This window comes from Fistularia commersonii, chromosome 24, assembly GCF_037954325.1.
Source record: "Fistularia commersonii isolate RoL2024-O1a breed Wild chromosome 24, RoL_Fcom_v1.0, whole genome shotgun sequence".
NCBI lineage: Eukaryota > Metazoa > Chordata > Actinopteri > Syngnathiformes > Fistulariidae > Fistularia > Fistularia commersonii.
In genome coordinates, this window is record NC_141307.1 from 11018013 (window position 1) to 11043812 (window position 25800).

A 25800-nucleotide genomic window follows, 5' to 3' on the forward strand; every position below is an offset into this window, starting at 1 on the left:
GTGAAATGGAAAAAAAAAAAAAAAAAAAGGTTGGTTGTTGACCTGAGAACTGGCCTTGCATCCTGTTGCTCTGCAGGTTCTGCTGAAGGTCCCACGAGTCCATCACAGATGGTGAACTACTGGTGATGGCTACAGGCGGCGAATGATCACTTCATTCCTGCTGCCTGAGCGCCTGCCTCCGTTCTCAAACACTTTTTTTTTTTTTTAAATATTGTGGCTCTTCTCCACTCTCACCACACCCAAGCATTCTGGCAGAGGGTCAAAATTCAAAACCAAGGAGGTCAATAAATGTGATTGGGGGGGGGGGTTCATGACTACCACCACTTCTCGAAGAGGATTCTGTCTTTCGGCAAGCCCAGGTCTGTGAGGGTTTTTGAAATGCTCTCGATCATCGGCGGCGGCCCGCACAGGTAGCACAGAGTCCTCCTCGGGTCCACGTGCGTTCGCAATTCCTCCTCTGTGATTCTGCTGCCTGTCAGGAAACGGGTCGGCCGGTGAGCGGTGGCTTTGCTGCTCGAGCTTATCATTGCGGTTTGGATCGGAAAGTGAGAACGGCGTGGTGGCCGTGCGTGACTTACGGCTGACGAACGGGTCTAGGTCCGGGTCGACATCCGCGCTTTGCCGCGTGATGTGGAACTCGCAGGAGAACCGGTCGGGAAACTCCCTGCACGTCTGCATGATGGAGCTCTGGCGAGGCAAACGTGAAGGAGCTGACGTTTGAGCGGGTTGCGCTTGACATTCAGAAATCAATCAGACAACGCGAGGACGCACCTTGAAGAGCAACTCCTGCGTGTTCTTGGCGCTGTAGCAGAGATGTGTCGAGCCGACGTTGGGCTCCCGTCCGGCGGCGGTGGTGCGTGTCAGGCGAAGCAGATCGGCCGTGTGCAGGAAAATGGAATAGAGCGGGTTGATCCCTACGCCGCCGGCGACCAGCAGCAGATCCACGGCGGGGTCGGAGGGCAGCGGATCGAAGTAGAAGTCCCCGCCGACGCGCATGGCCACGCGGGAGCCCACTTTGCACTGGGGGGGAGCAAATCATCAGATGTATGGCGAAAAACAAACGACAACGCTTTCTCGTCTTTTATTTTTAAGATGCGAGATTAAAAAAAGTCACTTGAGCTGCAGGAAATCATAATAATCCACCTAAGATATCACGAGTAAACTATCCACCGAAAGCCAAAGGAGGAGTAAATGCGCCTTCCATTGCTTTTGATATCCGCGGGTAAGCAGAACGCGTCCCTAATCTGCTCCTACCGCCGCTAAACTCTTCCCTCTTGCAGGAGGAAAATATCAAACAAAAACGAGCCTTCCGGTGCCGAGAGCCGCGCATCGTAGGCTATTATCTATTTGGCGGAGGCTCGGAGCGGGTGACCGGGGGCCGAGCATCACATGCGGGAGCTGCCAACAGAACACAAGGAAAGAAAGGAAGAATGAGATTGTCAGAACACATTCGTCCAGGAGTTTTAAGAGGTAGCAGTCGGATCGTATCCAGAATGAGACGAAAAGGAGATCTGCCTGCTTTGTAGGATGAAAAGTCTCCTGTCGGCATGAAACGGCCACTTCGGGATACAAATGTCTTTTTGATGTGTTTTTTTTTCTTTATTCCTTTGTCTTGTATTCACAAATAGGTAACGTCATGACGGTGGAGTCAACGGCTTCGAAATCCAGATGCGATCCGGGCGTCCAAATTATGACAACTCTCGCTTTTTAGGGTTTATTCAGTGCACGTTTCAGTTCAAAAATGGCGGCGGCGCGACTTCACCGAGGCGTCACCTGGCGAGCCTCACCCGATCCAAATTTGCCAGTGAAAATTAACGGACTGGCGCTTGGCATTCTGGTAAAAGGGAAGGATAGCATTTTACTGCGCGTTGTACTCACCGCGGTGTGGACCCAGTGCGCAGGGGGGTGCGTCGTGTATTTGACGGCGAGTTCCACGACCCCCTCCCGTTGCAGCAGACCCGGGCTGGAGCACATGGAGAACCCACCCACCGTCTCTACATCGGGAATGAAGAAATCCACCCTGCATTGACAAAATCATTACGGTTAAATCTAAAACGCTATCCGTGACATCTGGCCGAAAAAGATCCCGGGAACGTGACCCAAAAAAAAAAAAAACAAAAACAGCCAAAAAACTGTTGATTCAGAAATTTGTAGTGGATTGTAGGTCTGGTTGTGATTGTGTGTACAGACGTGCCCTTTGGCCTCCGCTTGTTCCAGAGAGCAGGCAGAACAAAAAAAAAAAAAAAAAGAAAAACAGCCCAGATTGAAAGTGGCCGACGGGTGAGTTTATTCAAAGTGTTGTGTTGCGTTCTTACGGCCGACGTGGCGGCACCTGTCCGTCAGCCAGGCCTCAGCGGGAGAACGGCAAAAGCGGCGACATGCTAATATTCCGCCCAAAACAATGGACTGCCGTTCCGCTCGAGAGACACATCTGACTACGCGGCCCTCAGCCATGTCATGAATATGGAGGTGGCGTGAAAAAACTCATATGTTCCACCCACCACCTCCACCTGGAAGACGCGCAAGTCCACAGCCGTCCTCACAAACGCTAAAAACTCAGAACTGTTTCAATTTGCATTCATTATCGGTTGTCTCCGGGGGCAACCAGCTGCCGTCGGTAAAATCTCGCCGCCGCCCACCTTCAGTATGGCGGCCTGTGTGTGGGACGGTAATTAACGCGGACGACTGAGGGACGCGAGATTCTGACTTTGGCCGGTGTTTTGTTTTTGCAAGAAATGCGCACGGGGATATTTGCTAGCATTTACGCAGGTATTTAAAAAACGCGCCCGAATGTTTGAATAGATCCCCCCTGATCTACGTTATACGCGTCTTGGCAGTTACACTGTCTCTGGGGAAATGATTACACAGATTCAGATTAAAATTTACATTTAAACTTTTCAAAGATGTCAAAGCCCCGGTGGCTGCTCAAGCTACACAACACCGCCACCTTGTGGGGGGGAAAAGGTAAGATTCAATTACGCAGGCTCTTCTGGTGTTGAGAAGTCACTACTAAAGCTTGTCAAAGTGACATGAGAATCAAGTTAGCACGGGTTATTCAATATGTTGTGATCAAATCTCAAAATAAAAAACAGACAGGGAAAACATGACAGAACAGTGGTAAATGCGGAAGCATCGAAATGTATTAATCAGCGTCGACACAAATTTCTACGCTGTCTATTCGAGACGAAGATATCCTACAATGTCAGGAGACGAGAGGAATGATGAAAACAAGTTTATTGAACAGATGACAAAAAGTGTCCACTCACCACTGTCCCGCTTTGAAATTAAAGTCTGGGTGGACCGCTATCCTCAGGCGCTTCACCGTCTCCGATTCACTTATGATGCCGCACACTTGGGCCGGATACAGGGCCTGTGTGGAGTTTACCAACAGTGTCATTGTCCTGTTCGTGCCCGGTCAGCGTTTGACACTCCCGAAGTGAATGGAGGAAAAAAAAACAAAATCAAGTCAAGATCGGTGTGTAAACTCACATTTTGTCTGTTGTTGTTTGCCTTCCTTTCGAGATGGTCCATTTGTCTTTTGGAGGACATATTTCTACGAAAAAGAAGATAACGGTCAAGGTGTATTGAGGCGCCTTTGACTAGAAGTTATGTCATTTTAAATCTGAACTTTGTCCTTATTATCCAGGAGTATGACACAACCAAGAGAGTTGTTGTGTTTTGTTTCAGTTCCATAATTTTGTCACTAAAATTCGGTAAAAGCCGGGAGGCAATACGGTAACGTACGGAATGAATGGAGAAAGTTGTCCAGGACTTAAATGAAATTGATCAACTTTGCAAAGTACACCCGGCAGGACTTAATTTCTCTGATTATAAAAGGAAAATGATGAGGCACGAAGAGGAGGAGGGGAAATAAAAGAAACTCACCGTGTTGGGGTTCGACGGTGAAGCAGACCGGCGGCAGGACACCGCAGACTGAGACCTCGGCCGGTGCGGGTCAGGATGCACGGGACGCTCATGGCGACCTGCGTTCACGCCAGAGGGGAGATCCCACAACATCTCGCGTTAACTGGCACCCGGAAGTGAAGTACAACCGCGGATATCATCTGAACGCGACGCTTTTACTTCGATGAAGCCCGCCCACTACAGCTCACGTCACGGCTACCGTATCCAGGGGTGGAATCTGACGGAATCTAAACATTGCACCGACAACTCGGTGATAACGGCATAGAGTTAGACACTCATGTCGTTTCACAGTGTTTAATGTGAGGATTGGGCCACTGCGACAAAGTTATAGAGTACGGGGATCTATTTCCGCCCACCTCTTTATCTGTATCCGCTGTTTGGCAATTGGTAACTATGCTAATCCGTCGCAACATCATCACAATCTGTTGTACATGGGTCGGACATTTCTTTCCAAGAACCACAAGTCATTTGCGTATCTTACTGTTCCTTATTCGATGTGCTATAGGTACATTTACACACTTCACCGCCACCTCAAAACTATCAATCACTACTTAGCCTTCCTAGGGAACGACACTTCCGCATTTTCTTATTAGCCATGCTAACCTATCATTTCTGACCAATCAGAAGATAGTTGTGGCAAACCTATCATTTCTGACCAATCAGAAGATAGTTGTCGGACACCACCATACAAGTTAAATTCTTGCAAGAACTAATTGACTGACAGCATCATCGTTGTTTTTATTGCATATTTCGACGCATGGACATAGAAAATAGCAACTCAAGACGGTATTACAACTCCTAAATTGTGCCTGTGTAATTAAATATATTCTTTATGTCAGTCATTCGTCAATAGTCACTGCCTACAAACATCCTGTACAGCTAGTCACACGCCTTCAAGCAATCACCATGCAGTGATAAAAAAGTCAGCTAATATGCCAACAAACGAAAAAAAGAAAAAACTTCGATTACTAGGGTTTTTGGTGCTTTGAGCAGCTAAATCATCCCGGAAGCTGGACTCGGATCGTGATGACTAATCACTTTCAGGTAAGTGTGACTCGAAAAGGCAATAAAACAAAAACACGTTTAGAAATGGACTTCCAATTATCGACCGAGCGTGGCATTTTAACGAATATCAAAAGTAAAACACAACATGTGAGTCAACATTAAACGTCAACCACATAAACTGTCAAATATAAACAGCTTGATGTAACCCCTCCGTAATGCAGCTGATGTTACCTCGGTAGCTAATGTGCTAGCTATAGAGGGGGGAACTCGCTGAATTGCTTTGTAAAGAACATAAGATCATAGCATTAGTCAATGTATATTCTTACCTCTACGAAATGATAATATTTCTGTTCAATGTTTTATACATGTGTAAGTCGCTCCGGAATATCCTTGACATGTAAAGTTACATGATGAAGGTTTCCACTTGTGTGAGCCGGATATCTTCTTCTTCTGAAACGGGAGTAGCTCTAACCACGACATGTCGTAACAGCGCCTCCTTGTGGACATTTTGGGGAAAGCGTCACAACCACTAGCAAACAGTAACTATGGATCTTTTATCTACTGTTTATTTGCTTGTCTCTTTGTGTCTAAGATTTTTCACACATTTGATACATTTCAGACAAAATAAAAAATAGAATTGCTGAAATAAAAAAAAATTGAAAAGACAGACTCGCAGACAATCACTTTTACTGCATTTTGCCCTTTCTCTTAAGACATTTTGATGGCTGATTGGATATGAAGCAGCAAAAAAAATCCATATTTAAACTATTTGAGTTTCTGAAAGGCAAAGACGACAATATCATCAAGGAATTAATTTTATTCTTTATTGTGTCTTGAAGTCGCATAGTGTTGCCTCTTCAAGTGGAGTGTTGTTCTGATAATACATACACACACTCACACGCATAAATATATATATATATAAATTTTTTTTTTTTTTTTCTTTTATATAACTTTGCAGTCTTGACATGGATGGCTAGCCCTCAAGTGACACCAAAGATCCTCAAATATGCTTTAGAAATGTGTCATAAGGAAAGCAAACAGCTTTGGTTCTATTAAATTAATAATTTGCGATGAACATAGTTGCAATAGCTATTTGGAGGTTTTATAGATTAAACTAGAAGCAGATTTTCCATAAATGTCCCTCAAGACAAGTAAATAGATTGTTTTTGAGATTAAAGCACGGCTGAGTTGAGGGTTTATTATTATGTGTTTCTATGACAACGCATCAATGTTTTGTCCTTCTGTCTGTTGTATGTAAGAAATAAATGTGAAAAAGAAAAAAAAAAGAAAAGTCAAATTCCTTTCCTCATTCCATACAGTTTCATCTCAAGTGACAAGAGCACTCGACACAGTCGAAGCTCAGCTGAGTTTCTGCTGAGAGTCCTCGCCTTACCTTTGGCTCAATAACTCCCTGAACGCGCTGTGCCGAGCCGGCTAAACAATGCAATGCCCTGGACAAAAACGCGAGCACACAATGCAATACACTTCGAACAACGTGACGTGCTCCACCCGAGTTTTCTAGACGAGACAATCGTTTGTTTTCTTTGGGCACGGGATGCGGAAAAGTATCAGTCGCAGTTCACACGCACACACAAACGCACCCGTGTTTAACATGTTGAGAAGATTTGTGTTTTCTTAGAGGGCTATTAAACCAAGTCTCTGTTTGGGTGTTGTTACAACCCTCCATCCCAGTAGCCACTTAGGATTTTTTTTGATAGCTGACTCTACCTGTCTAACTGGCTGCCTTCCTGTTCTCTTTCTCATGATGAGCACGCCTTGGTTTAACCTGTCTTTCACATCCGCAGGGTTGGGGAAAATGTTCACTGTTTCACAATGACCGCGTGTAAACACACATGAGCACGCATCATGCATTCATGTTAAGGCTTAGACTTTATTGTCACGCGCAACAAGCGAACACGGGATGAGATAAGGTTGCAAGTGTCCCAGCCACTGATTTAAAAAAAAAAAAAAGTATTCATTCATTCTTTATCTATCGGGGTTATCCTGCATTTAGGGTTGTGGGACTTTTTCATAATTTTGTGTACAATTAATATACACAGTACAGCACCGAGCACTTCAGCTGTCATTGGCTAAAAGGCAAGGTGCTCCCTGGATCGCTCGCAGGGTCACATATAGAGAAAAACAACCATTCACTCCGTCATTCGCGTCACATTCACGTTCTTTGTGGTTCACACATCATGTAGACGTGCAACCGAGCACCTGTATATCGAAATACAACCATTCACTCTCTTCTTCACATGTCATATTGAGACATTCACTCATTCACACAGTCCTGTTTTTGGACTGTGTGATGAAGCAGAAACAGGTGGTGCATGCAAACATGCAAACTTCACCCAGAAAGATCCCTCCTTTCGGCATCGAACCGGGGACCTTCTTGCCGTGAGGCTAATGGATTGGCTAGCCGCTGCGCCACCGTGCCGCCCCCAGCCCTGCAATAGTGAATGTGACCGTTGTTGAATAAATAGAAAGCGATTGAAAGGGTATGTGGGTAAGGGTGCAAAGAAATGAGACACCGGATGCGGCAGAACTTCCTCATTGGACACACCAGGGTGGAAAGTTCATGCAGTGCTAAGGTGCAACGTCCCGGCGATTTTCTCAGAATTATCTCCATGGTTCTTCTGGAGGATATTGTGAGGTTGGGCGGCGGGCATGTGGGCGTACAGAGCGGCTGTGCCGTTTTTTTTTTCCCAAAGTCCACAACTATCTCTGTGGGTTTTGCTTTTTTCCGTTATCAGGATAGGGTTGTGGTTTTCACACCATCCCACCAGCTGCTGCGCCTCCTCTCTGCAGGCCGATGGCCCAAAATGGCACAATGCGGTTGGTGGCGGCTATAATTGAAATCCAGTAAAATGCTCTGCGTTTTCAAAAGTGATGGTGCCCATTTTTAAGAATAAGGGGGATGTGCAGAATTGCAGCAACTATAGAGGGATAAAGTTGATGAGCCATACAATGAAGTTATGGGAAAGAGTAGTGGAAACTAGACTGAAAGCAGAAGTCAGCATTTGTGAACAGCAGTATGGCTTCGTGCCTAGAAAGAGGACTACAGATGCAGTATTTGCTTTGAGAATGCTAATAGAGAAGTACAGAGAAGGCCAGAGGGAGCTGCATTGTGTTTTTGTAGACCTAGAAAATGACAGGGTGCCAAGAGAGGAGCTCTGGTATCGTGTGAGGACATCTGGGGTGGCAGAGAAGTGTGTGAGATGAGGATATGAAGGTAGTTGATGTGAGATAGGAGGTTACAGAGAAAAAGGATTAGATGGAGAAACTTGATTAGCTGAAAGGAAAAGAGGAAGAACCTCTGTATTTTAAAAGTGCATTATGACATAAAATAAAATAAAAAAAAATCACCCTTAGTTTCATGACTTTTCATCAGCAGCTCACGTCTCCACTTTTTCTCCAGCACATTCTTTTTGATACCGATCCACTTTCAGTGAAACCGCCCTTTTTTTCCTGATAGGACACCAGATTAAAGGGAGAACATAAAACCTTATTAATTTGCTAACAGCTTATATCACATTAAATCGCATTTCACAACCCATAAATACATAAGGGATTTAGCTTTAGCAAATTATATAGATATAAATATTCACTGGTCTACAATCAATGTGTGCAACTGCAGGTTGTAATCAAACTGCATGAAGCTCAGGGCATTTTGCATTTTGCGAGGCAGTAAAGGTGCAGTTTAATCCGAGGCGGGGGTTTGAGAAGAGAGGGAGTCCCCCAGGTATGTTCCCGAAAGAGAAAATACAGCAAATTCCTAATGCAAGTCTCACGGCATTGTTGTGCAAGTTCCTGTCCTCCGCCCTTCCCTCCCCCTGCAGGTTGTTCATCAAGTTCTAGAATATCAGTTTCCTCTTGTGCTCCTTCTGACCGGCTGCTTGAGGCAGAAGGCCGCCGGCGCTGACCCCTATTAATGCTACCATTGTCCCAGGAAAATATATTTTTTTTTATTTTTCAGTGAGACAGTTTGTTGGAATCATTTAAAAGACTGCATTAGCATTTCTTGCTTCCTTCTTGAGTAATTTAAATAAAATGATTTTCTGGTTGGATTAATTTAATTACGCAGCTACACTTATTCTTGCTTATTTTGTGTGTTGGTAATTTGTCAGCAGCCCGGTGTATTGTTTGTTGGGTCTGTTTCCTCGTTTTGTGATTATTGATTTTTTTTGAAACTTTTATTCTATTTTGTATGTGCTTGTTAATTTTTCTATCTTATTTTTTTCAAGTTAGTGTGTCCTACTCTGGGAAGGCCACATGACCAGCCCTGATGAGTTTTGATCAGCACCTTCAGCACATTTCTGTCTACAGTTCTCTAAAAAAAAAAAAAAAAAAAAAAAAAATTAAATTTAATATTTAATTTGTTAAAAAAAAATCCCGCATCTATTTATGCGTTATCATTTATTTTATCTCCTTTTATTTGAAAATAAACTAACACCTACTTTAGGATATCGGGGGATGGGGTGGGTGATATTATGCCTTCCTCTCCACTATTTTTCACGTTATTATCACAACAGGTCAAAGATAGACGTCGCGTCACATCACACGTGATCTGACTGACAGACCCCCACACTTTTTTTTTAACCTGTCACCACATTGGAAACGGGGTGGAGTGTTGCCAGGCAACCACAAGTCCACGCCCTTTCCCTCTTTGCGTGCCAGCGTCGGCCAATCAGGAGCGCGCACAGGTGTGACCCAGGAATAGGGAGTTTCGGAGACGCAAACCTGCCGGTTCAGTCGGCCAAAGCCGCTCCTTTATAAACGTTTCTCCTCCACGTCCACATCTGTGAGAGAAGATTCAAGAGTGGAGGGACTGAAGTGTGTGTGTGTGTGTGTCTGTGTGTGTGTTGGGTGGGGAGGGGGGCGGGAGTGAACCCAGACTCACCTGTGAAAATGGGCGTTTTTTGAAGAAAAGCGCTCGAGCCTTGCGTTACCGTGCCAACCCTGCGCCCCCCCCCGCCCCTCTCCTTCTGGGTCTTCATTTGCGTCCACATCACCTGGATCCAGCTCAGGTAAGCGATCACCTGTCCCACCCGCGCATTGTTCACCGGTGAATCACTGTTGGGTTCTCGTTTCTTTTCTCACGACTCATTAAACCAGTTTTACAACCACCCGGTACACAGTATGGGTTGGTTAGCGGTGGTGTCGTCCTCTGAGAGGGGTTATTATACGACAGCTGAGTAAAGGGGGGGAATAAGATAGTCTAGTATTTACCATAATGTATGGACTATTAAGCGTAAATGAGTATGAGCCGCACCGGTTAAAAATCTAAATATGTGTATATACACTGCTCAAAAAAATTAAGGGAACACTTAAAAAACACATCCTAGATCTAAATGAATGAAATATTCTTATGAAATGCTTTGGTCTTTACACAGTTGAATGTGCTGACAACAAAATCACACCAAAATGATCAATGGAAATCAATTGTATCAACCCATGGAGGTCTGGATTAGGAATCACACTCAAAATTAAAGTGTAAAAACAAACTCCAGGCTGATCCAACTTTGATGTAATGTCCTTAAAACAAGTCAAAATGAATCTGTGTTGCTTCCTGAGTGGACACTATGATTTCACACAAGTGGGATTGACTTGGAGTTACATTGTGTTGTTCAAGTGTTCCCTTTATTTTTTTGAGCAGTATATATATAGGCTGCCCTTGTCCTGAAGCCGCAGGTGTCCACATTGTAACATGAGATATTTACACAGAAAGATGTTACACAAAAACTTTTTGTTTAAATTTTAATTAAGTACATACCAGTAACATCCACAAATACGTACCGAAAACGCTTTTTTTCCCAAACAGCGCCTGTAACACGGCTGATGAAAGTTAAATGTTTTAGAGGTGTGAAGTTTGTTTGCCCCCCCAAAAAATCCATCAATTAGCGCATCATTATTTTAAGCCGCGGTTTTCAAAGCGTGTGTAAAAAGTAGTGGCTTTTAGTCCAGAAATAACAGTAGTGAGAATTATGTATAGTGCAGTTTGTGGTGTGGTACAGGGCTTCCACTCCTCCCTGCTTCTATTTTGTGCATCAGCCATTCATTCATTCTGCGTAGAGCTAATCTTGTGACTATCCCGGCTGTCTTTGGGTGAGAGGTCTGACGTTTCAAATACAGAGACGTTCACGCAGTCTTATAGTCATGCGACTCGGCCGGTGATGTGCAGTCAGGGGAGGCAGGAGAGGCCGTGCCTCACTTGCAAAGAAAAAAAATGTAAAATGAAAAAGAATTAAACGGTTATATCATCAGTGATTTGCACTATAAAGCTATTTTTCATTTAACTTCACCAGTTTTAGATTGATTTTTATTCAAAGTTGCTGGTTTTCACATTTACTGTGAGAATACTTTTGAGTCTCAGTTGCACAATGACAGCTGACAGCTGGCATGCTCTGCACTAAGACCGTCTTGCTGTCTCTGTATGTTGCTATTAAAATGTCTAAATACTTTTGAAATACGAACTGAATTTCCAATCTACATTGTTTTGTTATTTTTGTCAACAACTGTATGTGTGTTACTAGTTTCTTGTGCTGAGCTATCATAAAACATCTGCGAAGAGCCACCAAGTGAGGCACGCAGTTCTCCTGCCTCATGGTAGGGGGCGCTCGTGATTCCAGGGATTTTTCTTGCGGCTGTAGAAAACAATGCGTCACCAGCCATGAACCTCACCGCTCGTCACTGAACTCACTCCGATTTACATAGAGGCATGCAACTGTCATTCACCCTTCCATTCACTCTTCACATAGACATGTGATTCACACACAATTACCGTAAGACAGGGCTGGGAAAACTACGGCCGGCGGGCCACATCCGGCCCGTTGGTCTTTTCAACCCGGCCCGCCAAAGATCGGTAAAGAATTCCTACTTGATTGAATGTTCGGATCAATGAATGAGGGAGCTCAAACCGGAGAATAATTAATTTTTGGAGCTACTTGAGCTACCTCTCCTGAGCTGAATGACACTTAGCCTTTACTGTGGACGTATTGACACACGTGAATGAGCTGACGCGAAGGAAAAAAACGGTATGTGCTTGAAATGCAAGCAAACGTCAGAGCCTTTAAAACTGAGGTGGTCTTATCCTGTCTGATATGTCTTGTTAGAAATGCGTTTTTTTTTTTTATATATGTAAGGTATCTTGCGGTGACCCGGCACGTCTGTCAAATTGAAAAGTCAATCCGTCCCTTGAGCCAAAAAGTTTGCCCACCCCTGCCGTAAGAGATATGCAATCATTCACTCACTCGTTCCTCGCACAAGTGTTCACTGTCCCATTCGCACCGTATTTAGGCATTGTCGTCCTCGTTCATGTGTCATATCGATTGACTATACGCTCATGTTGGAGTTTTGTTTGACACTGTCAAACTGAAACTGACAGTACGGAGGCATCTTCTGCCTCTTATCCGTGGTTGTGGGGGCAGCGGCCCAAGCAGAGAGGCCAAGAAAACCCTCTCTCCGGCCACTTCATCCGGCTCTTGCAAGGGAATCCACAGGAGACATAGTGCCTCCAGCTTGTCCCGGGTCTTTCACTGGTTGGACACCTCACCGGGGAGGTGTCCTATCACCTTGCACAGGGGTCGGTAGCCTGTAACACCCAAAGAGCCATTTGGACTCGGTTTCCTCGGGAAAAAAAAACACTGGGAGCCGCAATTACTTTTTGACGTCTAAAATTAAGGTACCACCGTATAAATTGCTTTTTATTACCTTTACACTTTGCATAAACAAATGTGTAGTGCGTTGCTTCTGAAATTCACAAAGTATTACAGAGAAAATTACATTTTATTCATGTAATGAACTCATTTTGAGCTTTGGGCTTTCAGAGCGTGTAGCGGAGCCTTGACCTGAATTTCAAAAATAAATCGGGAAAAAATCGCTGTCTCAGTAAACAATAAAAAATTATTTTTTGCAAGATATCTTCATAAATATTTATTTTACCTGGTTTATGGGACTTCTGCTCCTGAACTTCTGCGCACAGCGTCTGCAAATCGGGACTTAACCGGCTGGCGGGTATACCGGCTTCCGCGAGGGTGACGTTATTTTGAGCGGCAAAAAATAATGAATAAAATTTTATTTAATATTTCAAAATCACAATAATCTTCCAACTTAGAACTAAAAGTAAAAAAAAAAGAAAATAACACAAATGAAATACACTTCAATTAAATATTTATAATTTATTTTCCCAAGCCACTCGGCGCCACAGTGTAAAGATGAAAGAGCCACATGAGTTGCCGACCCCTGACCTCAGGAGAGCCTCGCCATACAGAGGAGGAAACTCATTTTCACTTTTTTTTTTAGGCCTTCACTCCCAAGATTGTAGGTGAGGGTAGAAACATGCATGAGCTGATAAACTGAGTTTTTTTTTTGATAGAACTTCCTTTTAGTAACTGAATGTTCCTCTCCATGTTCCGTTTCCGGGAGCAACCATGCTCTCCATGGATTTTTGTTGAAGTCGAAGCGACTGGACTTGAATTTTTTTCACTTAAAGATGGTTCTTAAGTTCAGAATTTCAAGTGAAGAAATTCAAGTCCAGTTTCTACGACAAGAATCCAACATGACCTGGGTGACCGAGAACTTCCACGTTCATATAAAGACACGTTCTCATGATAAATGGTCTCCAATTATTTTAGCCCAGAGGTCGGCAACCTGCGGCTCTGTGATACCTCTGAAGCGGCTCCCTGTGGCTTTTGAAAATAACAAACAAATATTTAATTAAAATGTATTTTATTTTAGTTCGGTCGGTTTTAGAATTAATTTTAAATTTGGATATTATGGTGATCTTGTAATATCTAAGTCAAACAAAAAATATTTTTGTTGCTCTTTCTGCACGCGCCAGCACACAGTTTAGTTTGCTGCCGGTGGATTAGTTAAGTTCGGCTTTTGTTAGTATTTTGGTTAAAAGTAACCTTAAACCCGACATCTTTTTTTTGGGTGTTCAAAATGTTTTGTTGCATGCAGAAATGTCATTTGGTTTTCTCTGCAGTTGTTCATTGATTTTAAAAAAAAAATGCAACACATATTTTGTTTATACATATCATCATATGCCATTAATTCATTTAGAATTTTAAAAATGCAGAGTTCTGACTGAGCCCATGTTTTTGGTCTGTGTAGATTAGTCTACATCAGGGGTGCCCAAACTTTTTGCATTTTTAGCGATGTTAAAACGTGTGAGGGCCTGATATTCTTTGAACCTTTAACATTAAATGCAAATTAACTATTTCATATTTTTTTTAATTGCAAGTGGCATATTTTTCATGTCTTAACACCGAACACAAATCAAAAGTTTTTACTCAAATCACTCATATTTGAAAATCACATAAAATTAGAGTTCTTCTATTAATTGCACATAAAATGGTCACAGTAAACTGGCTTGTTTTTGTGTTTTTTTTTTTTGTTTTTGTTTTTATTTTATTTTTCGCTTGCTAGTGAGGAAATAAGTGACCTATAAAGACTATTGTATAATGTGTATCTTGTTATGAGGTTTTGTAAGAATGTGAGTGGCTCTGTTAAGGAACCTGTTCTGATAAATGTTCAAAAAAAAAAGAAAATCACATAAAATGAGGAAAAAGTCTGTCTTGAAAAAAAACTTTATCCAGGTTCATTTGAAACATTACATATTACTCACTATTAAATGCTCATTATGAGTTCCTCAATTCAAAACATGTGAACAGAAAAATAACACTAATAGCGATATTAGTCAAAAGTAGAATCCCTGTATTGTACAGTTCTGTACTGTAACAGTGCTGGCGGCTGCATATTACTGATTTTATGACGGAAGCTGTGCACCGGAGTAAATTTTAACATCGGCCACTTTTGGCCCGCGGGCCGGACTTTTGACCGGCCTGATCGATGACGAAATCCCATCACGCGTCTGAATCATGGCCGACGCTTGTGTCCCCACAGTCAAAGATGACGACAGAAAGGACCAAATGGTGGAAGGCCTTCCTGCCGAAGAAGAAGAGCGGCGGCCCCAAGGACGCCACCTCGACGACGGTGTTCGGCGCAGACTTTGACCCTTTCGCCCAGCCGCCCGAGAGGCCGAAGGATCTCGCGGCGGCGCCGAAGAACGACCAAGCGGCGCCCCAGCAGGAAGCTCCCAACAACGGCTCGCTGCTCAGCGACGACACCTACGACGACTCCAAGCTGGAGTCGGTCTTCAACGAGCAGACCTGCCGGCGCAACATGAAGGTTTCCCGCTCGGGCCGATACAAGGAGAAGAGGAGGGTGCGTTCCAGCCTCCCGTTGGAGGACGACATGGCGTCCGGCGCGAAAGAGGACGTCCGGTGATTGTCTGCAGGTGGAGTAGGTGACGGAGGAGCTTGAAACAAACAAACCTTTTTGCACTTTGAGGACTAGAAGAGGCTCCGCCTTCAACTTTGACTTTGACGCTGCACCTATTGACTTATTTATTTGGCGTTGAACCCCCTCCCACCCACCCCCCAAAAAAAAAATCATCAATCACCCTGTTTCTTCCCTTTGAGCTTCTGCTGCCTCAGTTAAGTCCATATTTAACAGGAAGACGCACCTTTTTTTTTTTTTTTTTTTTAAATGAAGGGATTATTTTATTGCTTTGCAAAGTAAGAGTGTGTGTGTTGGGGGGGTGCGGATGCTTGCAAGTAGTATTGAGATGCATGTGTGTGCTTTTATGAAGGTGAGACGTACACCGTCAGATCAAGTGAAGGAGGTCGGATGATGTGATGAAGGAAATTATGAATTTCTGTTGAATAATCAAATGAAGGGAATAAATCCAAATACTTGCCCATTATGACTGTATGATTTTGAGTGTGTGTATGTGTGTGTGACATGCAACTTATGTACCCCAGCCTTAATGCACATGCTCCAATACGCATCCAATCAATGAAAGGGGCGGAGCTAGACAGAGCATCGTTTTGCCAACCGTGTATTTGAAAATACCAATAAACGCATATATCATCCAAAAAGGAAGGGGCGGGATGAGAAGTTTTAAGGTGTAAATAATTTACTTTTTTAAAAAGTCAGCAAAGGAACCCGTGAGGTTTTTGCTCACGTCTGATGTGTCTGTAAAACTCAGAGAGCAAAGTAAAGTGTGATTTCAAATAGTTTTTTTTCTGTCAAACAAAGGAAGGCCGCCATCCGCCTGTAGCGCTGACGCTTCTGCAGAAACAGACCGACCGCTACGCCCTGGCCGGGTCGATGAAATCGCGCTTTAAAAAAAGACGCCATTGTGAAATAATTACATTCAGCTGCACTGTTGTGTTTTTGACACAAGGAGGCGAAACTGCTGCTCGAGTACAGGGAGAATCAGAACTTCAATCAGAGATAAATATACATGTTTGTGTGTACATGTATATATATACATATATATATATGTGTGTGTGTGTGTGTGTGTTTGCACAGCGGGGTGCAGCTGCTCATGGGTATTTTATTCCCCCTTTAAATATTCACGTCAATGTTTTTCCCACATTTTAAAATAGTTGTAACTATATGCTATTATGTAACTGTGAAGTACATTAAGCTTGGAACGTGATCCCACACATACTTGTTTATATATATGGACAATTTTCCGTTGTCTTGGGTTTTATAAACAGACAAGAATTGTGGATTAGTGAAAATTTAAGTATGATTTGTAATGGTCCTTTACTGATAATACATGTGTAATTAATACAAACATTAACCAGCGGACACTCAGGTTGAGCGCAGCGTTCCAGGATTCCAGTCTCCGGATTGGTTCTCGTAGGATGGCGGGGCGTTGAGGGGAGTTGTGACCTCCCTCCCCTCCCTGAAGAAGACCTGCATTGTGTTTGGACGGCGGCCGCCTTCCCACCCAGACTCGGACGCAGAGAGACAGAGGGTCGACTTTCAGCAACCTGTTTTTTTAGTGTTTGAAAGTGTTTCGTCTTAAAATAACTTTCTAACCTCAGCTATGAGGCTTCCCCTGCAGAGAGGTGGATATCGGAGCTGATCTGACGGTAAGTAAATTCCTCCTTCACTCCATTAATAATATTTTGTTTGTTTGGTCACTGACAGTAAACACAGAACTGGAGCAAGACTTTTTTTTCCCCAAATTGAATATGGTAGAACTTCCTGCACTGACACAGAGTGAATATAGCAAAATAACAGTTTACTGAATTTTACAATGTTTATTTATTGATAATAACAATCATTATTATTATTGCCACTGTTCATTATCATTATTATTATTGTTGTTGTTGTTGTTGTTGTTGTTGTTGTTGTTGTTGTTGTTATAATTGGTGTTGTTGTTGTTGTTATTATTATGATTATGATTATTATCATCATTATTATTATTATTATTATTATTATTATTATTATTATTATTATTATTATTATTATTATTATCATTATTGTTATTATTATTACTATTACTATTATGTTTTTCATGTAGTTTTGTGGAATTTTGTCTGTCACCTTTTACTCAAATCCTGCTCGGGTGTTTGGTTGTTTTGGCGCCGGCTCCTTTATTTTAGGAAGGACACCCCCTTTTGTGAATGCGGGAAGAGAGGGGTGGAGTTGCTTTGTAACTAAACCTTCTCCCACCCCGACACTTCCTCTGGAGGTCAGCTATCGAGGCCCGTTGAAAGTTGGGCGCTGGCGGTGTCACGGAGGTGTTTGACACCGATATGGAGATAGAAATAGTAACAGGAGGAATTGGGGGGAGGAGGAGGGTCCGCCAGTTGCAGGGTGGGGGTGGGTGGGTGTGCACACGTGATGCATGCGTGCACACACTCACAACAGCATTTTATTTGAGCAGAGATGCATTCCCGCTATTAGCTGTGATTTGCTTCATGATGCTTCTCCACACGTGGCAGAACGGTGAGTTTTCAGCAAGGCGTCTCCTGCAGACCTTCACGGGCCGAGAGTCCGCTAAGTTTTTGACACAACACGCGCCATTGTTCCTCCGTTCCTCCGAAGTGGCACCGTGAAGGATTCTGGGTCGGGGTTGGGAGGGGGGCAAGTTGTAAACAGATTTCTCCAGAGAGGATGGAGTCCTTTCTGTTTCCTGTTTTCTGCTGCCGCAGTGATGAGAACACTTCCTTTTCAGGGAGAGGGGAAAAAAAAACAGAAAAATTTCTCATTCCTTGCATTGCCTGCTCTGTCTACAGGTATCTGACACCATGTCGGCGCCCCCTCCTCCGCCGCCGCCTCCGATGGCGCCCCCTCCACCTCCGCCGCCCAGCTGCACCCCACCACAAGTGAGAAAGCTAGCTTTTACCATCTGCCTCAAAAAAAGGTCACATGACCTTTTGCAACGAACATTTACCTGACACCCCGAAGGTTGTTTGCATTATTGATCGGGGTATCACATGATACCCAGGTGTAGTGTTTCTGTCGCAGCTGCAAAAATGGCTCCTGACAAGCTGAGGTCGCCTGTCCCTGTACTTCATGAAAATTTCCAGGAAAAAAATTATTATTGCTAATCTTTATTGTTCATTCATTCATTCATTCATTCATTCATGATCAACACAGCTTATCCTGGACTCATGACAATCATGACAATCCCAGCTGTCATTGGGGTTCAACGTTGACCAATCACAGGGCCGCATACAGAAACATGCAACCAATCATTCACTTACCAAACCAAAAACAACCATTTTCGCACATTATCTAAGTGCAGAGGAGTCACATCCATCAGCAAACACTTTTGCTTGATATGTTTTTCAATTTAAAATGAAATTTCCTTTCTGTGAAAGTGTCACTCGGAGCCTCCGAAGCTGCAGTCTGGCGGCGGTGGAAGGAACGCCCTGTTAGCCGACATCCAGAAAGGAACCAGGCTCAGGAAAGTCTTGCAGGTCAACGACCGCAGTGCCCCTCATGTGGACAGTGAGTGACACGCTGACTGCCCCGCATTCTGCGTTAGGATGACACATTCTGTGTTCAACTGCACATTCCTTTGCTGCTAGAAGGGATAACAATAATCAAAAAGTAATCATAATGTATAAAGTAATCAAAAGATGAACTTAGGACCTGAGCGAACACAGCGATTGCGTGATGCAAACCACTCCCTTTATGCTGTTTGTTTTCTTGCGTGATGCAAACCGCTCCCTTTATGCTGTTTGTTTTCTGCTACTTGCGGATATAGGATACATTGATTAAAATGCTAATGCTAATTATCCCAATTAAATAATAATTATAATGATAGTACCTACAGCAATAACAACAACAACTACAATAATACAAATTATTAATAAAAATCAAATTGATAATGATTACAATAAAAATAATAATGGTATTATTATTATTATTATTATTATTATTATTATTATTATTGTTTTTATCTTATTTTATCTTATTTTAGTAACTTGTTTTCAATGCTGCCACTCAGAGCCCAAGACCAACTCTGGCAATGTTCAACTGCACATTCCTTTACTGCTAGAGGGGATAGCAATAATCAAAAAGTAATCATAATGTATAAAGTAATCAAAAGATGAACTTAGGACCTGAGCGAACACAGCGATTGCGTGATGCAAACCGCTCCCTTTATGCTGTTTGTTTTCTGCTACTTGCGGATATAGCCGCATTGATTAAAATGCTAATGCTAATTATCCCAATGAAATAATAATTATAATGATAGTACCCACAGCAATAACAACAACAACTACAATAATACAAATTATTAATAAAAATCAAATTGATAATGATTACAATAAAAATAATAATGGTATTATTATTATTATTATTATTATTATTATTATCATTATTATTGTTTTTATCTTATTTTATCTTATTTTAGTAACTTGTTTTCAATGCTGCCACTCAGAGCCCAAGACCAACTCTGGCAATGTTCAACTGCACATTCCTTTACTGCTAGAGGGGATAGCAATAGTCAAAAAGTAATCATAATGTATAAAGTAATCAAAAGATAAACTTAGGACCTGAGTGAACACAGCGATTGCATGATGCAATACGCTCTCTGTTTTTTGCTTTATGCTGTTTGTTTTCTGCTTCTTGCAGATATAGCCGTATTGATTAAATGCTAATTATGCGAATAAAATAATAATTATAATAATAGTACCTACAGCAATAACAACAGCTACAATAATAATACAAATGATTAAAAACAAATCAAAATGATAATGATTATATTAAAAATAATAATTATATTATTATCATTATTCTTATTATCATTATCATTTTTGTTGTTTTTATTTTATTTTATTTTATCTTATTTTATCAAGACCAACTCTGGCAATGTTCAACTGCACATTCCTTTGCTGCTAGAAGGGATAACAATGGTCAAGAGGTAAAATGCTAATGCTGATTATGTGAATAAAATAATAATTATAATAACAGTATAGTAATATAGTAATATAATATAGTAATATAGTAATATGATAGTATAGTAATATAATAATGATAGTACCTACAGCAACAACAACAACTACAATAATAATATTAATTATTAAAAATAAATCAAAATGATATTGATAATCATTATCATTTTGATTTAGTTTTATTAATTAATCAATTACTTAAATTAATTAATGGTATTATTATTATTATTATTATTATTATTATTATTGTTTTTATTTTATCTTATTTTATTAACTTGTTTTCAATGCTGCTACTCAGAGCCCAAGACCAACTCTGGTGATGTTTCCAGCAGTCCAGGTTCTCTTCAGGTCCTGTCAGGAGGGACGGTCCCCACAGGGCCAACTTTGGGGGGGCTTTTTGCCGGGGGGTTCCCCACTCTTAGACCTGCCGGTAAAAGAGACATAAGTGGCAAGACTCCTGGTCAGTAGGAGATGAGTTGTTTTCATTATTTGTTCTGGAAGGTATTTGTGTTCTTGATGTTCAGTCCATGCTAATTTCTGTGTGCTTGTGAAAGTGTCGCGCTCCAGCTCGTCAGCATCCCTCAAGCCGACGTGGAACCCACCCTCACTGGGAGACCCGACCGCCCCCAACCCAGGAGGCGTTGCCCAGCGTCCCTTTGCACCTTCGGCTTCTGCCCCCTCCTCCCCCTCCCACGGCAGCAAACACCCACCTCCTTTCTTTCCACCTCCACCTGCTCCCCCAGCCATCCCTCCTCCACCTCTTCCACCTCAGGCCTTTCAGGACCACCCGGTCAACAAACCCCCGCCTCTCCCCTCCTGCCCTCCGCCGCCGCCTCCAACTCAGGTCACAAAACCCACCTGGCTCCCTCTGCAATCCCCCATCCCCCAGCCCTCTACACCACCGCCACCGCCTCCACCCCACATACCCGCCTCCTCTTTCCCAGGGGACCGCTCTTCATGGTGCCTCCCCGCTCCTTCCCCTGTGCACTTCGAAACATCCAGGTTTCCCATCCTGCGTGACAGCCCGTTGTGTCCCCCTCCTCCGCCTCCTCCACTACAGCTCCTGTTGTCCTTCGCGCCTAGCTCACCTGCCGCTATTCCCCCTCCACCACCCAAAGTGCCCCCAATGCTCTCTCCAGCCCTGCGGCCATTGCCGCCCTCATACCCTTGCAATGCTCCGACCCGACGTCCGCCTGCTGTACCCAGAAGTGCAGGTGAGCAAACGCTTACCGAAGTGCAGGTAGGCAATACTCCGACAGTGAAAAATGTAAACACGCACCTCCAGAATTACAAGTAAGCAAACATTTACAAAAGTGCAAGTAGTCAATACCCCTACAGAAGTACAGACAGGCATACATGTACAGAAGTGCAGGTAGGCAAACACCCACAGAAGTAAAAGTAGTCAATACCCATGCATGGGTGCCATTTGGGCAATACCCCTACAAAAATGCAGGTAGGCAAAACTCCCGCAGACGTACAGTTAGGCACACGACTACAGAACTACAGGTAAGCAAACATCTAGAGAAGTGCAGGTAGTCAATACCTCTACAGAAGTACAGGTGAGCAAACACTTACCGAAGTGCAGGTAGGCAATACTCCTACAGTGAATAATGTAAACATGCACCTCCAGAATTAAAATTAGGCAAACGTTTACAAAAGTACAAGTAGTCAATACCCCTACAGATATACAGGTAGGCAAACACCCACAGAAGTAAAGGTAGTCAATACCCATGCAAGGGTGCCATTTGGGCAATACCCCTACAGAAGAGCTAGTACCCAATACCCCTACAAATGTGCAGGTAGGCAAAACTACCGCAGACATACATGTAGGCACACGACTACAGAACTACAAGTAAGCAAACATCTAGAGAAATGCAGGTAGTCAATACCCCTACAGAAGAGCAAGCATCTCGGATGGAGCATGCAGACAAACAGACTGGAGTGAAGGTAGGCTCAGTTGGTCGAGCCCCTCTCATCGGAAGTTTGGTTGTTATGGTTCCTCCTGCTCATGTGCTGTTTCCTCAGGCAAGATGCATCCCCATCCGGATGTAGTAGGGCTGTAAAAACTTTTCTGACAATGGACAAAGGGCTTGTTTGGGAAGCAAAGTCTATTGTTTTTTTTACTGCTTTGTGAAGATGTTTGGTGGTTTTACCAAATACCGTGCACAGCACTACGGCGTCCCAGCATGGAGGTTCCTGTTTCTGGTCCTACGGCTTTTTCTGCGTGGAACTTGCACAGCTTTACGGATCCAAAAAAACATGCATTTTTTTTGGACTGAGTTGTCCATAGGGGTGAATAAGAGGGTTGCATGTCTCTATATGATCTATAAACATGTGAATCCAAAAGTAATTCTTCATGCATGTAACATGGAAACAGAGGAGGCAACATTTCCCAATATTGCTGTTCGGAATCAAGTAGAAAATGGTGGAAAATAGTACAACAATGGATATTTATCGTGTTCGGACAATTCACATACATGTGGAAGTGCAGTACAATATCAAATTTAATTTAAAGATATATTTTTGTTTATTGACACCCCTGTCCACCCTTGGTGCCAGGTGCTGGCCGCTTGGCTCCTCCCCCGGCTCCCCCGGCTCGCTCCCCATCCACGGAGTTATCCAGCCGCGTTCCTCCCCCTCCGCCTCCGCCGCCGCCGCCGCCTCCCCTCAGGAACGGACACCTGCACGGTCTGGGTGAGACCGACACACACAAACACACACTTTCCCACTCAAGTGTCCGGGTTCTGGTCCGCTCAGTTGGTTTTAAGATGCAAACGTAGCTGCTTTCCTTTGCAACAAGTGACAACGTGTGAATGGTTGTATGTTTCTGTATGATGCGAATGACACGGCGCTGTGATCGGCTGGCGACCGGGTGAACCTTGCCTTTTGGCCACAACTATTAATTTAGACAGAAAGTTATGAAAAAGCACCATCGCGGTTTGCACTGCAGCCTCACAGAGAAGGTTCCCAGTTCAAATCAGTGTGGAATTTGCATGTTCTCCGGTACTACCGCTGCTGTTTTCTGGTACAACCACGCTCGATTAGGAGGGCGGAAAAGACAACAAATGAGTAATTTGAATCCTACTTTTTTCCATGAACAGCCCCCAGACTACTTTCTTCTTATATATGCCTTTAGATCGGGCATACAGCTGTTGGATAACATCAGTGTTATTTACAGTAAGAAACCAGTCCTTCGCCCCTGCAGGCCAACTGGTTCCCAGTCATACTGCATGTAGAACGTGCAAACTCCACACTAGAAGGGCTCAAACCCGGGTCCTTCTTGTTATTCGGCTGCAGCTCTCACAACCGTGTCGTCTGTCAGTTTGGTGGAGAACAGTTTAACGTAGCACGATAAAAATCAATGACAACTGAAGACCCGTCAGAAACTGAGTTGGAAGTGGGAACGTGCGCATCCTTCCCGGCTGAGGGTTCTCTGGTTCTACTACAATCCAAAAACATGTTGTCTGAAGACGTAAATAGAGAATGTTTAATTCAAATTTCTGGATGAATTTATTGTTTATGTCAAAATATGTATGAGTTGTAAGACTGGTGTTATGTTAGACTGGTGCAGGACATGTATGCTAGCTGTGAGACACTGGTGCGGTGGGCTGTAGGGGTAACAGAGAAGTTCAAGGTGGAGGTGGGACTTCATCAGGGATCAGCTCTGAGCCCCTTCTTGTTTGCAATGGTGATGGATAGGCTGACAGATGAGGTTAGACGGGAATCTCCATGGACCATGATGTTTGCGGATGACATTGTGATCTGTAGTGAGAGCAGACAACAGGTAGAGGAAATCTAGAGAGGTGGAGGTATGCTCTGGAAAGGAGAGGAATGAAAGTTAGTCGCAGCAAAACAGAATATATGTGTGTGAATGAGGGGAACCCGGGTGGAACGGTGAGGCTAAAGGGAGTGGAGATCAAGAAGCTGGAGGATTTCAGGTACTTAGGGTCAACAGTCCAGAGCAACGGAGAGTGCGGAAAAGAGGTGAAGAGACGGGTCCAAGCAGGATGGAATGGGTGGAGAAAAGTGTCAGGGGTACGAAGAGATAGAAGACTTTCAGCCAGAATAAAAGGAAAGGTGTACAAGACAGTGGTGAGACCAGCGATGATGTTTGGACTAGAAACTGTTCCAATGACCAAAAGACAGCAGGCAGAACTAGAGGTTGCACAGATGAAGATGTTGAGGTTCTCTTTGGGAGTGACCAGGATGGAGAGGATCAGGAATGAGTCTATCAGAGGAACAACACATGTTCGACGTTTTGGAGAGAAGGTCAGAGAAGCCAGACTGAGATGGTTGGGTCATGTACAGAGGAGGGATAGAGAATATATTGGTAGACGGACGCTGGAATTGGAGCTGCCAGGCAAGAGGTGTCGAGGAAGACCAAAGAGAAGATTTATGGACGTAGTAAGAGAAGATATGAAGGTAGTTGGTGTGAGAGAGGAGGATCCAGAAAATAGGGTTAGATGGAGAAAGTTGACTCGGTGTGGCGACACCTGACGGGAAAAGCCGAAAGAAGAAGAAGAAGAAGAAGAAGTATGAGTTGTAAGTTTAAGTCAGGACTGCTGGATGAACAGCATTGAGAATGAATGAAAGAATATAATTTTGGGGGAAAGATTCATTTAGAGTTATGTTATGGCGACTGAAGATGCCAATGAGGCGGTACCGACATCGAGAAATGACGACCGTCTCTTGATTGCCCTCTCGCTCGATCCCAGCCGATGACTTTGAGTCCAAGTTCCAGTTCCACCCGGTAGAGGATCTGCCCCCGCCCGACGAATTCAAGCCGTTCCCTCGGATCTACCCGAGCAAAGAAAACAGAGGTACCGTCGCGGCGAAGCAGGTACACGAGCGGCTGAACGCACTCCATTTCTTCTTTGACTTCGTCCCTCCTTTTTTCTCTAGTGAACTCCCAGCCGCCCGGGATCAGGACACACCTCAGATGATCTGCCATCTCACTCACCTCCCCGTCGGTCGCTGAACGTGACGGATAAAATTTGATTTTCATATGAAGGAGTGCCTTTTTGCGGATTTGTAAGACTATAATTTCCCTGTTGGAGATGTAACAAAGCCAAGGACAGTTAGGTATACTGATTATTTGACCTTTGACCTTCATTACTAAGGAATGTTTTGAATGTATGAGATGAGTCATCCTCATATTCACACACACACACACACACACACACACACACACACACACACACACACACACACACACACACACACAGTCTTCTGTTACTATCTTTAACCTGAGTCTCGGTATGAAGTTTTAACATGAATAGTTTTTGAATTTACCTTATGTTTACGCTCTTGTGGATTTTAATTTTTTCGGTGCTCTTCATCCTGCGGTCTAGATTTGTTTATCCAACGTTAGACAAGACAATCATCTCGAGCTGTTTCGTTTCAATTTTTTTTTTTAAGTTGTATGCTGAGACATAAGTCAGGAGCGTGTATGAATGAAAGCGGTGCTAAATGAAAACAGAACTTGTCTACAAATTGTGTGCAAGAGTAATTTATCTATTATGTATAACACGTATCTTGCGTTCAGGGTGGCAGGGGTTCATCCTGGACCGGTGGCAGGTAAAACCGAGGGCCACAT

The 25800-nt window shown here is 43.4% G+C and overlaps 3 protein-coding genes across 4 annotated transcripts; 2 read left to right on the forward strand and 1 right to left on the reverse strand.

Annotated features, from left to right (window-relative positions):
* Position 1: 1 nt before the first annotated feature.
* On the reverse strand, positions 2–5395 carry oxnad1 (oxidoreductase NAD-binding domain containing 1). 2 transcript variants are annotated; one of them, XM_086171783.1, is made up of 8 exons: positions 5256–5395; positions 3886–3983; positions 3490–3553; positions 3267–3370; positions 1879–2020; positions 772–1020; positions 579–687; positions 2–472 (listed from the first exon to the last, which is right to left on the reverse strand). In XM_086171783.1, exons 2-8 carry the CDS (start codon positions 3975–3977, stop codon positions 315–317), a joined length of 918 nt encoding a protein of 305 aa, XP_086027909.1. In that variant the 5' UTR covers positions 3978–3983; positions 5256–5395; the 3' UTR covers positions 2–314. The 2 variants fall into 2 exon arrangements, with proteins under 2 accessions (XP_086027909.1, XP_086027911.1); XM_086171785.1 differs by having other exon boundaries at positions 3886–3994; positions 5255–5366.
* Positions 5396–9699: 4304 nt separating this feature from the next.
* On the forward strand, positions 9700–16543 carry LOC147220500 (uncharacterized). The gene is made up of 2 exons (XM_086171571.1): positions 9700–9959; positions 14839–16543. Exon 2 carries the CDS (start codon positions 14845–14847, stop codon positions 15220–15222), a length of 378 nt encoding a protein of 125 aa, XP_086027697.1. The 5' UTR covers positions 9700–9959; positions 14839–14844; the 3' UTR covers positions 15223–16543.
* A 150-nt stretch (positions 16544–16693) lies between these two features.
* wipf3 (WAS/WASL interacting protein family member 3) lies at positions 16694–25697 on the forward strand. The gene is made up of 8 exons (XM_086171786.1): positions 16694–16883; positions 18036–18125; positions 18624–18753; positions 20503–20664; positions 20759–21418; positions 22764–22898; positions 24920–25024; positions 25107–25697. Exons 2-8 carry the CDS (start codon positions 18048–18050, stop codon positions 25145–25147), a joined length of 1311 nt encoding a protein of 436 aa, XP_086027912.1. The 5' UTR covers positions 16694–16883; positions 18036–18047; the 3' UTR covers positions 25148–25697.
* Positions 25698–25800: the final 103 nt, after the last annotated feature.

Bases quoted from the DNA above. Each gene is read 5' to 3' on its own strand.
- oxnad1 (XM_086171783.1), bottom strand. From the start codon at position 3,977: ATGAGCGTCCCGTGCATCCTGACCCGCACCGGCCGAGGTCTCAGTCTG. The intron at 3,554-3,885 runs GTGAGTTTCTTT...TCTTTTTCGTAG, and splicing joins CACCGTCGAACCCCAACACG to AAATATGTCCTCCAAAAGAC. The intron at 2,021-3,266 runs GTGAGTGGACAC...TTGTCAATGCAG, and splicing joins AATTTCAAAGCGGGACAGTG to GGTGGATTTCTTCATTCCCG.
- LOC147220500 (XM_086171571.1), top strand. From the start codon at position 14,845: ATGACGACAGAAAGGACCAAATGGTGGAAGGCCTTCCTGCCGAAGAAG.
- wipf3 (XM_086171786.1), top strand. From the start codon at position 18,048: ATGTCGGCGCCCCCTCCTCCGCCGCCGCCTCCGATGGCGCCCCCTCCA. The intron at 18,126-18,623 runs GTGAGAAAGCTA...TTTCTGTGAAAG, and splicing joins CCAGCTGCACCCCACCACAA to TGTCACTCGGAGCCTCCGAA. The intron at 20,665-20,758 runs GTCAGTAGGAGA...TGCTTGTGAAAG, and splicing joins CATAAGTGGCAAGACTCCTG to TGTCGCGCTCCAGCTCGTCA.